Raw genomic sequence first — 12340 nt, forward strand, 5'->3', positions numbered from 1 at the left:
AAAAATGTAATATCCAGTTTGTTTGCATTCTGAGTATGGAGCAAATTATCATTATGCCTAACATTGTAGTTTAAATGCTCTCAAAGTACTTGTCTGTAGAAGATGTTTGGACAGAAATCAGTCTTCCAATTCTAATCAAGTAAGGAGTGGGGAGGGTACTTAAACTTCAAAAATAAAAAATGTCACTGACATTAAACCTGGTATGAAATTCAAATACAAAAAAAATATGCTCACTTTTCCAAGTACACGAGACATCTTTAATAGTAATGAAATAAAATCTGAAAATCGGTCTAAATCATTTTAAAAAGTAAACATGAGTTGTAATACTATACCTGTAGAGTGATTAATTCCATTCATTGTCATTATAAAGTATGTAAAATATTTATTAAGGGCTTTGCCTACAGAGGCACAACATAAATAGAATTAAGTCCTCCTGAAATGTAATTAGTGTACACATCAACCAGTTGATAATTCACGGTGGAAAATGCAGGAACGCGACCTGGGACCGGGCTCCCACGTCCGAACCTGGGCAAGTCACAGGCGAAGGCTCGCGAAGGCTCAGCTCAGGAGCCATGCCTGCGGCTGCTCTTTCTGCCTGGTCTCTGCAAAGTCTGTTGTTAGGCAAATGCAAAAGTGCAAGCAGGACTTGCTGGACCAACAGCCACCCCGAGGCTGGGGAGCGAGTGGGGGGCGCTTAATCCACCCCCTCAAATCCTTGAGCGTTTTCCACAGCCATGAGAAGCTTCTCCCGTAAATCTTCAAAGGTTTCATATGGAGGTAAGTCAAGGCGATTAAAGCTGCAGAAGTAACAGAAAGGGTAAGTCAAAGGCCATCCTTATTACCCTGTGGTCACAACAGCGTTTCCTAGGCGGGGCCAGAGGAGGCAGGCGGTATCTAGGCAGGAGAATGTACAAGTCTTCGGCAACAATCCTGAGTCATTAAATATAAATGGGGCAATGCAACCGCCCACGCCAACGAGGTTATATAACCTCCAGAACAGAGGCGAGAATTTTCTGAGAGGCCACGAAACCTCTCTACCACAGCCAGATGTGGGGCCGGGAAGGCCCAGCTGGGGTCGGGGGGAGCTCGAAAGGGGAGCGGTCCCTGAGGTGTGGGCCGAGCTCCAGACCCTCACCACCAAGCACTTAAACACGATAGGGATGAACCAAGGTCAAGTCTATTTGGAATGCCCTCGCGTCCTGTACACTAGATCCCACGCCAAGTGCTTTTCTGCATAGTAACTTCTGGATGGTCAGCTGGGATTCCACATACGAACAGAGCAAGTCCCCACATTCCGAAAACTCACTGCTGTCAGCAGCAGGACGAAACAGCTGCACGTCCCCAGTGGGCCCTGTCGAAACCCTGCGTGTGGTTCATGAGACACACTGAGCACTGAGAGTAAGTCCCCAAGCACTAGGAGTTACAGTGGAGGAGCGCACAGTGCTGCTCAAACTGGAGTTCTCGGGAACGTGGGAATCCTGAAGGCGTCGTCTGAAAGGGCTTTCAGTTTGATAATGCTCTCAAGCATGCCCTCACCAGTTGTGAAGACAGAACCCCACCTCTGCAGGCTGAACTGAATAGGAGCCTGTCACAGAAGGTGGCTTTTGTGTCAACCGCAGCGGGTCCTTCGGAGTTCAGGGCCGGGGATTCCTGGGGGCCTGCATTCTCCTTGGGATCTGTGACCACCTTCCTCTTGTGTGGGACCCTCTGCTCAGAATTATCGAGATGACTAAAGGAGCTAAAGCGTAGAGTGCTCAGGACCCTGTGTGGGACACGGGAAGTGCTTGCCAAGTGTGCTCAGCGGGGGGCAGGGGTCTGGCTCTGGCCTGGCACAGCCGAGTGGCCTCGGGAGGTCATTTTTCCTCCACTCCAATGAGCAGGTGGGTGTGTGATTCTCTATAAAGTGTAATTTTAAATATCCAAGGACTGATCTTTGATAGATCTTTGAAGCCCTTTCCATCACATCAATAATCACATCTGCAAGATTTATAAAAAGTACGCTAGCTCTCGCTCTCCTGCTGAATCAGGTTTGGATTCTGAAGCTTAATTGTCAATTTTATCTTTTCATAAAACTCGGAAGAAATCAGGTTTATCTCCAGCTAAAGCTGGTGGAGGCCCCGTTGCTGTAAGCAGCCAGCCAAGCTCCTTCCCCGGGGCTGGGCCGGCAGTGACTGGCCAGGCAGAGAGACATTCACGCACGCCCCCTCGAAGCCTCACCCCTGCCCACCTGCAACCCTGCGCCCTTGCTCGGTAGGCGGCTGTCACCTGTGGGGGCATCAGCAATCCAATGCTGTGACCCACAGAGAAGCCAAGAAGAGGCTCCTGTAAGAGACCCCCGGGCTGGTCTCCTCCCGTGGGCAGAGCTCCGTCCCAGGGAAGGGCAGGAATCTAACTCCAGCTGTCTGCCAAAGCCACTGGAAAACTGTCGGGTTTTCCAAAACCCGACAGCTCAGGCTACACATCTAGCCCACGAACTCCAAGTCTCTGGGGGCAGGACCCTGGCATCTGTATTTAAAAAAGAAAAAAAAAAGCCAACAATAAAAAACTTTCTAGGTGGTTTCAATGTGCAGCCGACGCTGGGAACCACTGAATTCAGAGGCCTTATCTGGGCACCACCGTGTTTTATCTGCGACCCAAGCATATGGACTTGGAAACAGAGGGGAAGTTCAACAGGAAGACATCTGTCCACAGGGGCACAGAGGGACAGCCCGTGCTGGACACTACATTACTTGGTTCTCTTCAATGAGCCTCCAAGGAAAGGGAACCGCAGCAACAGAGGCAGCGGATCCTAGCGCGGCGGCCAGTGTGCAGACTGACTCGGGCAGAGCGAAGTTCCAATCCTGGGCTCTGGGACTCTGAGCTGTTTGATCACAGGGCAAAGCTTCCCCACCACTTAAGGGAATGCCAGCAAGTCAGAAGCCGCGGGAGAGATCCCACAGCGCCCAGTCCACAGAAGACGGCTGCGCCCAGGAATCCAGCACTTCCTCCTCCCATCATGACAGACCAGGAATTTGGGAGTTATGCGTCAATCCCAGCAGTCCCCGGGGCTCGGCCCCACGCTGCCTGCCTTCCAGACGAAGGCCATCTTGACCCAGAAAATAACATGACTCAGATAGCGTTTGGAGTAAGAGCTCCAAAATACCACCACCTTCTCCCCCTAGAAGAAAATGAATGGCGGCAATCAGCGCTCTGGAGACCCGCCGGTTTTAGCTGGAGTCCGCGTGCTTGCGAGGATCAGATGGGCAAGGACCATATTCATGCCATTCAGAGTCCCGTGAATGGTCTAAATGGGGAACACTTTCTCTCTGGCAAGGCAAAGGAATCAAAAAGACCTCCCACAGCCAATTTTCCACAGTACACTCTCATGAGACTTCTTCCCTCGCTGGGACTTGGGAGGGCGGGGAGGCGTTTCCCGCAATGAGTGTGGTGGCGCTGTGTAGCCCCGAGTGGGCTCCGGAGGGTCTCACTGCTGGTGACGAGAGGAGGGCCGGGGACTCGCCGTCTTCCCGATGGCCCACCTCCACATACTTCTAGGAGCAAGAAATGAAAGCCCGTGGGGGAACCAGCTGAAGAACACACGTGCTCGGATCAGGAAGAGCTCCCCCAGGAGCTGCTGGGTTCAGGGACCCTTCAGAGACATGAGGGGCCCCTCCTCCTGCCCTGGATCCTGGAGGCCTGAGGGCTGCCTTGCTCCACACCTGTCTCCCTTGTATCCCCTGACTCCAACGCCTGGGGACCAGGCCTGTCACACTTCTCACGCTCCTCTAGCCGGTCGAACTGTTGCTAAATTCAAGGGTCCTAGGGGTTATTGGTAGCCATGAGAAGATGGACAGGCGGACTCCCCTCTGAGTACACAGCCCGATGCGGGGCTTGATCCCACGACCCTGGTATCATGACCAGAGCCTTTGAAATCAAGAGTCTGATGCTTAATGGACTGAGCCTCCCAGGGTCCCCCCATGAGAAACCTTTTAAAACAAGGTTTTTCCAGGGAATTTTATCCCAAGTTCTGGGGATAAGAACCAACTCATGGTTGGAGTAAAAATCCCATCTGTCTTACAGCGTTTGAGAACAGTCATTTCCATGACGAGTGCATACACACTGCACTATTGCTTCCAGGAATAAGGAGGGAAGGATGGGGTCAGGAGGAGGAACATCCCCCAGGACTGGGGGTGGTGGTGGCGGTTAACCCCTTATGAGCCGAACACATCAGGTCCATTCAGACCCTGGTTTGTGTTTTACCAGCATCACAACTTACACTTCGTCACCATCACTGACACCTCGTACTGTGCTATTCGTGGGCAGGCAACACGGCCTCCTTTGACAGCAGCAGCCCCAGCTGAGTATTTAAAGCCCCATCTGTGGACAACTGTGCTTCTGTCACTCACCATGTGTGAGCTCTGGGCAGTTTTTCAGGACTCCCCCATTGCTCTATTGTAAACAGCTGAGGACCATTGGAACCTAGACAAAAACAGAGAAATAAATAAATGCCAGTGTCGAGGAAGCAGGCGGAGAACAAAGCTAAGTGTGGTGGGGCTTCAACGGGAAGCAGGTGGGCTGGCGTGCCCAGCGGGAGCCGGAGACACCCTCCCGGCTCCAGGCGGTACCGAGATCTGCTGTGGGGAGAAGCAAGAGGCCTGCATAGCCTCGGGACACAGACCCCACGTCACTTGGGACTGGAGGGGCGCAGCGCTGCAGGGCACGCAGAGGTGCGGACAGGTGCAGCCTCTCTGTTGAGCCCCGAAGGCTGACACCACAAGCTCCTTCAGGGGAGGGATGAAACGCGACCTTTACTGTGCAGAGCAGCGTGACTTTCTAACATCTCTACAGTAAGCACCGGGTGACTCTGTCTCCCGAGGTCCTTCGAGACACACAAGACAAGGCAGACAGAAATGACCATCCTGTCTCTGGACACACCCCAAAGCACCCCCCAACCCCGATCCCCTGCACGGGACCTGCAGGGGACACACGTGTCTGGGGGCCCAGCCACAGCGCTGCCTGGCCCTGTGGGAGCAGCAGTCTCACCATAAAGTTCGGCGAAGCCGTTCATAGGCACTCGGGACGTCCCCGTGACGAACTGCAGTAACCGGATCCGCTTCTCGGCGTCCATGAGCAGCACGGCCTGGGGAAGGGGACAGACGGTGGTCATGGGGACGGGGACAGATGGTGGTCACGGCGCCGTGGGATGCCCAGCACATGACACACTAGTGCAGACACCCAAGACTCCACCGCCAAGGCTGTGGTGGCAGATCGGGACAGGGGACTGAGAATGGGGTCTTTTTTTTTTTTTAAATGGGCACCAGAATACCACCTGTGTAATCTCAGAGCACAAGAGATCCCAAGGTCTCTTTCTTACAAAGCAAACACTCTGCTGGCGCTGAGCTCAGGGTCTCTGGGGAAGGCGTGCAGGACCCCCAGGGCCAGTTACACACACCCGGAGTTGGAGAAGCGCCAACACCACGGGAACCTAGGACATGAGATGTGAGACTCCAGACTATAGACAAATTCTCTAAAGAGAACGTTTTATAGAAAGAAAACCAGATGCCAGGGTAGGCCTCTACAGTAGTGTATGCCACACACCTGAATCAGGACAAAAACTGAGCAGACACGTGGACTGGGCTTTGAAGAGTCTGCTTGTGACGTCTTTCTCTCTACATGACTGCTAGCACTTAAAATAGTATTAATAGGGGTGCTCAGTGGGTTAAAGCCTCTGCCTTCAGCTCAGGTCATGATCTCAGGGTCCTGGGATAGAGCCTACATCAGGCTCTCCGATCAGTGGGGAGCCTGCCCCCCCACTTGTGAGCTCTGTCAAATAAATAAATAAAATCTTTAAAAAAAAATAGCATTAATAATACATACTTAGAAATGAAAACAAGTGGTAGTATAGTATTATATGTTATACTATATAAAATAGTAATAACAGATATTTAGAAATTAAAACAAGTTATAGGAGTTATTATTACTTAAGCCATCAGCCTTTTCTCCCCCCTGAAAAAAAAGTTTTGTGTTTTTTTTTAAGATTTTATTTATTTGAGAGAGAGAGAGAATGAGCACAGAGAGACAGGGAGAAGCAGGTTCCCCGCTCATCAGGGAGCCCAAAGTAGGGCTTGATCTCAGGACCCTGAGATCATGACCTGAGCCGAAGGCAGATGCTTGGCAGTTTATAGTCTCTACCTTGGACTCAACTCACCATTTTGCTTCTCTCCTAAGCTCAAGAGAAAGCAAACACTGGCCCTAAGACAGTAAATCAAATTTCATTTGCATCTCTGACCGAAGGATATAAAGATCAAAATATTTGTTGGAACTAACCAATAAAATGGGAAAAATATTTTGTAAGCAAATAGGGGATCTTGGAAAACTCAGCCCCAAGCACATTTTGCCCTGAGAAGCTTCCCATCTTAGTCACACTTGGGCAGGCCGGTTCTAACTCCTGAACCCAAGGAGCTACTTCACTCTACTCGTGGGCTCCTCCAACAGAGCTGCTGTAGTCGAGCTGCTAAGGAAGGACAAAGTGCTCTGGTAAGGACGGAGCTGCAGGGACAGCTGTCTACCAACAGCCATGGAAAAAGCTGGGTTTCCGCCCCCAGGGGTTCAATGCCGACTCGGGAGGAGCACGGGGGCGGCCATGGCTTTACCTTCCAGAACCACTGAATGACAGGGTGATTTGGGCAGTAGCCGTTCTTGTAAATAGAGTGTTGTCTCCAGTCGTTGACGTCCACGTCGCCGAGGCCGCACATCAGCAGCTAGCGGGGAGAAGGAGCAGGCATGAGTGGGTCCGCGTGAGCGCCGCACAGACCCCCACGGAGGAATGGCCTTTTCTCAACACCAGCATTTTGTTGTGTGCAGAGCAGGTAAGCTGGTGGCTCTTAACGTGTGACGCGGACATCACTTTCCTGTCCCTTCGCAACGCAGGGAAGGATGGGGGCCCAGATCCAACGCGTGCTCAGGCCACAGACCCCCACGGTGGCAGTGCCACTCCGCGTCTGGCTCTCGTCCACGCCTCCCATCTGAGCCCGGGGCCCAGCCTTTCTTGTGCTCCGTTTACAGCTGCTTGTCACTCTAGCTGTTTCCCCTTCCAAAACCTTATGTGTCTCAGGACCTGAGACGTGTCCCAACTCCCAGGAGAATGTGTGCTCTGCGGTGGCCAGAGCTCCTCCCCGCCAGTCTGGCGACCGGACGTGCGCCGGCGCTGACCCGAGCTCCTGCAATGACCGGGTCTGTGATGGAGTCCAAGGGCTCCTCCTACTACCTAACCATCCCCCCCCCCCCCCCCCCCCCCGAGCAGGGAAGGTGTCCTTGGGAAAAGTGAGCCTGCTATTCCCACAAAGGCACCAAAGAAAAATGGAAAGACAACCACGCCAGAAGCCCAAGACTAGATCCCAGGCCTGACTTGCTGGGTAAACCTGGGAGCAGTTTCCCTACTTATAAAACAAAGGACTCACACTACAGGATTTTGACATCATCTTCTTGAAGTTTCTACTTCCAGAAGAACAGAAGGCTAGCCTGTGAGACACGCTTCATGGGAAACGTGGCCTGGACAAATAGGGTAAGAGCTTCCCCAGACACAGCCTTCCTCCTCCTATTTCAACACAACACAGGGTGGGAGATCCCTGTGCTTTTTCGGCTGCTAAGTTTTCCTCTAGGTCCACAGAGAAGTCAGAGCAATCTCATTCAAACTGCCTCCTGCCACGACCTCATAGTCTTCTGAGTTTCTTCCTTAATAAAACCAGGTCAAGTTCACAAAGACTTCTCTGTTCCACAGTCTCTGGTGCCCATTTCGCCACCATGGTCGCAGTCAGCTAGGGAGCAGGGTCTCAAGCCAGCCCAGCACACTGCCACCCCAACTGGTTGTCCCAACCATGACTCATCTGAAGCAACTTTCCTTACCCGGTGCACCTGGCCATGAAGCCAACCCAGCTCGGTGAGCCTCCGCTTGTCCGATGTCTTCTGGAACTACCCTCTCCTGGGTGAGCTACCTATAGCTGGCTACTCTCACTATTCCCTACCGAGAGACTGACACACGCACCCCATGAGAGACATAGAATAAAATCCATCTCAACTTACTTCCTAGAACATCATGGGCCAGAGAAGAGTAAAATACCATTTAAAAATATCTACTTTACAGAGTATGTTCAGAATACAAACCTCCAGCTCATTTTCATCAAAAATTTTAATCAAATCAATAGGAAGCAGTTCTGTGAACCCCTGAAAAAGAAAAAAAAAAAAATCACCTCAACACCTTTTTCCTTGAAAGAGACAAATTTTACAGAAAAAACAAACAGCCAGGAAAAAACAACATTCTTTGCTGATGTATAGATTGGCGACAGTATCCCGTAACTGTAGTTCTAATAAAAACAGCACAGTCACAACGTAAAAGTTCAGAAAAGTAGGAGAATCTAGAAGGTTCGGGTGTCTGAGCAATTTCAGAAGCCCTTTGAAAATATGGGTTACTGTAGGCAGGCGAATTCCAAAAGCCATTTATGACATCGCTATGAGTCAGTGTGTCCTAGAACGCACGAGCCACGGATGTGCAAGAGAACATGTTTAAAAATAAGGTACTGAAAGTACAGAGATGAGCTGCATAGGAGGCGGCGTGATCCAGGAGAGCAGAGGGAGGAGCGCAGGGACCGAGCTCTAGCTCCCGGGTTAACACTGACCACCGGGGCGGGCCAGGGAGATGCTCCGCACAGCTGGGCCGTGCAGGTGTCCCGTTTCCAAATGTGGGACTGCCTGGGGCGGGGCCAGGACCGTGCCTCCTGGGTTTCTTAGGTAAATAAAGTATGAAACCCTCTGTCCTCTTGTGGGTCTAACATATTTTATGCCCTTAAGTCCCTGAATTTTTTGAGTGTTCTGCCAGGGTCGGGGTAAGAGCAAGTGGCAATCTGTAATAAGCACCTGGGGCTTATTCCTACGTTCTCCTTATAGAATTCTGTTGTCAGGACTTTAAAAAGAATTCTACTTGTGGTCAGAGTGAACCATTTTTCAAAGAAGATTTTATTTACTTATAAATTTGAGAGCGAGAATGAGCAGGGGGAGTGGGAGAGGGAGCCCAACAAGGGGCTCAATCCCAGGACCCTGGAATCATAACGTGAGCCAAAGACAGATAATTGATAGACTGAGCCACCCAGATGCCCCCAAAATGAACCCTTTTTCAAAAACGATGAATCCCACCACCCTCTGCCAGGGGCCTGGGAGCATCAATGACATTAAATATTTGGATCTGAGAAGCAGCGGCTTCGCCCTCTAACAGGAGCAAAGTTGGCGCAAAACGGCTCGGCATGAGATAAAAACCCAGCCAGAGACGGGTGTGTTTTCCTTGTACCAGTGTGGAACCGAGTCTGTGCAGAGCAGGAGGACACCGAACAGAAAGGGTGGCCGGCTAAGTGCTCCAGGGCCGGGCCGTGGTGTGCGTGGTGCAGGCCTGGCCTTCCTGCCCCAAGGACCAGAGCGCTCGTCTCTCCACCCAGGACTGAGGGCGCATGACTTACCTCCAGGAAGGCGTTCATCTGCTTCTGGACCCTGTTCACAAACCTCCACTGGATGACCAAGCTGCGGGAGAGACGGAGAAGCAGTGAGCCCCCTCGTTACCACGAGCCCCACGCATTTCCTCACACTCTCTCCTGGGGTGGGGAGGAGGGCAGGACGCCCCCCCCCACCCCTGCCGCAGCAGACCACAGGGAGGGTCTAGAGCCACGGCACTGCTGACTCAGTACCGCCCTCGGAGTAGCTGGGAGACCTCAACTCTGAGCGTTTCTAACGTAATTTATTCCCCCCAATCAAGTCTCAGTTTATCAGAGCTGCCTACAGACAGGACCACATGGACGGAGATAGAAAGGGCCGTGGATAGATGGCACACCACGCATGTGTTCACATGCACACTCGCATACACACCCACTCCCACCTATACATAAACATGTACAGAGATTTTTCTTTTTTCCTTTTTTTTAACCTAAAGATTTCATTTACTTATTTGAGAGAGAGAACAAGCAGAGGGGAGAGGCAGAGGGAGAAACTTGTTCTCCATTTCCTCATTTAAAAAAAGATACTATTGGGCGCCTGGGTGGCTCAGTGGGTTAAGCCGCTGCCTTCGGCTCAGGTCATGATCTCAGGGTCCTGGGATCGAGTCCCGCATCGGGTTCTCTGCTCCGCGGGGAGCCTGCTTCCTCCTCTCTCTCTCTCTGCCTGCCTCTCTGCCTACTTGTGATCTCTCTGTGTCAAATGAATAAATAAAATCTTTAAAAAAAAAAAAAGATACTATTTATTTATCTGACAGACACACAGTGAGAGAGGGAACACAAGCAGGGGGAGTGGGAGAGGGGGAAGCAGGCTTCCCGCCCAGCAGGAAGCCCGATGCGGAGCTCAATCCCAGGACCCCGGGATCACGACTTGAGTCAAAGGCAGATGCCCAACTGACTGAGCCACCCAGGCGCCCCTAAACATGTACATATGTTTTTAAAAGGAGTATCTAGTACAACATTTTGTGGTACACTGCACTTGTGTCCAGTGTACTGTTTTCAACAGTGACACAAAACTTACCAGCAAAATGATTTAAGCTAAGCCTTTAACACCAAAATCTGGAGGACTGACGGTAAGGCCTCTCACCAGAAAACGTTTTCTCAGTGATGATGTTTAGCGCACAGCAGAGCTTAATGCCAGGCAAGTCTGTGCTGGACGCCAACTAAGGTACCTGGTCAGGAAGGAGCAGGCAGGGCGCTCCCCAGCGAGGTGGCCCCCGAGGCCCAGCCCCGCTGCACGGGCCCTGCTCAGCCGCACGAGGCTTCGCCGCACCGCTGCACCCATCGGCCCGAGCGCCTTCTTGCACCTCAGGGGCACCCGGGTGCCGGAGGGCGGGCGGAGATTTTCGCCCTCCTTTCTTTTCCAGGGAAGCCAGCTGCGACTGTGTCCAAGCCCACCCCCCACCAAATCTGAATAACCTACAGCAAGTAGCTGCAAGGGCTGCTCTACCACCCGTACCGCCAGATCCAAACCCTCAGACTTCGGACCCCGGACACCCTCAGGGACGGCGCTTTCAAATCCACGAGACACCTGTGCTTTCACAGGGAGACCGTGGGGTCTGCAAGGTGGCGCCCTGCCCGCTCCCAGTCAGAACCCAAATGCTGATTAATGTGAACAGGTTAAGAACTGTGGTAGCTTATTCACAGATGTTGATGTTGTTTTTTAAAGCACAGCGAGCTTTTACCTTGTGAGGATGGGGGAAGGAAGGGGAAGCCTGTGCTTTGTCAGGGTCTCTAAGTAGAGGCTCCCACACTCTCCATTTCTCCCTTATCAGGAAGGATGTCTTTTTCTTTGTAGAGGACACTAAAAGATGCCAAGACTCTTGGCTGCTTCTCCAAATTCAAGTCCTCTGACCAGTTATGCTGAGGAGAGAGGAGGGAACCAGCTTGCTGAAACGGGAGGGCTGAGGGCAGACGCGGCGCTCAGACCACCGCGGCAACCAGTGAGGGGCAGACACTGTGACGCGGCTGTGCCGACTTCATCCCTGCACCAGGGCTAGCCGGGGAGCTCCCGCACCTGCGTGCTGGAAGCGTACGTACAGACAAAGAGCAAAGTGTCCTGTGCCCACCAGACAAAGGCCTTCTGGCCAGCAGAAGTGCCCCGGGATGGCTTAACTGCTGGGTTTCCAAAGGACTAAACGTTTTGGTCCACCAGCTGAGACTGATGTTGGGTTAATCGTAAATATCAGAAATAATTCACAGTGTTTCGTGTATGTGGATTTTCCTACCCATTTTAATGATTTTCTTCCATTTTCATTATGGACAAGAAGTCAGGAGAGAGAGGAAATATTTTATTTCTGGTTGTTTCTAATTTTACCCCACCGGTTGTTGACACTATGTTCCAACACTGCAAATCTCAATTTTAGACTACGTGTCAGAGCCAGTTTGCCGTATTACTCAATACTGTACACTTTTTTCTCCTTTCATGACTCCTTCAAAAGGCGGCTCACTGAAGTCATGATACAAGTCAAACTTTCCATCTTATAATTCAACTTCTATTAGCCCAAGCCAGAAAGGAGCTCCTATTACTGAAGTGTGCCCACGACAGGCAGGAGCTACGTTAGCAAGAGACATCGACCAAACGGACGGTTCAATTTAATAAAAGAAAAGGTTGTGAATCTGTGTATACGTACTCAATATATTCCCTCTTGTTTTCATTTGTCACCATTATTTCTGACCCATTGGGCTTCAGATCCACTTGGTAGGTCTGTAATTGGAAAGATAACAACAATCACCATCATGAAGGTGCTGTGCACGTTACTGAGTCATGATGTCTTACTAAGCAAGATAAGCAGCATTCATTCAAGAAGACTTCCCAGGAGATGGGC

General features: G+C 51.4%; 1 protein-coding gene across 6 annotated transcripts in view; it reads right to left on the reverse strand.

The window, feature by feature from the left end:
- Nucleotides 1-234: 234 nt before the first annotated feature.
- Nucleotides 235-12340, reverse strand: part of NEDD4L (NEDD4 like E3 ubiquitin protein ligase) — a 327498-nt gene continuing 315392 nt past the window's right edge. For all 6 annotated transcript variants that reach the window (XM_032310031.1, XM_032310032.1, XM_032310035.1 and 3 more), the window contains 7 exons: nucleotides 12146-12219; nucleotides 9486-9546; nucleotides 8143-8202; nucleotides 6633-6740; nucleotides 5023-5119; nucleotides 4386-4458; nucleotides 235-797 (listed from right to left, as the gene is read on the reverse strand). In XM_032310031.1, the coding sequence (XP_032165922.1) occupies nucleotides 695-797; nucleotides 4386-4458; nucleotides 5023-5119; nucleotides 6633-6740; nucleotides 8143-8202; nucleotides 9486-9546; nucleotides 12146-12219 (576 nt within the window). In that variant the 3' untranslated portion in view covers nucleotides 235-694. The remainder of the gene's footprint in view (nucleotides 798-4385; nucleotides 4459-5022; nucleotides 5120-6632; nucleotides 6741-8142; nucleotides 8203-9485; nucleotides 9547-12145; nucleotides 12220-12340) is intronic.

This window comes from Mustela erminea, chromosome 13, assembly GCF_009829155.1.
Source record: "Mustela erminea isolate mMusErm1 chromosome 13, mMusErm1.Pri, whole genome shotgun sequence".
Taxonomy (NCBI): domain Eukaryota; kingdom Metazoa; phylum Chordata; class Mammalia; order Carnivora; family Mustelidae; genus Mustela; species Mustela erminea.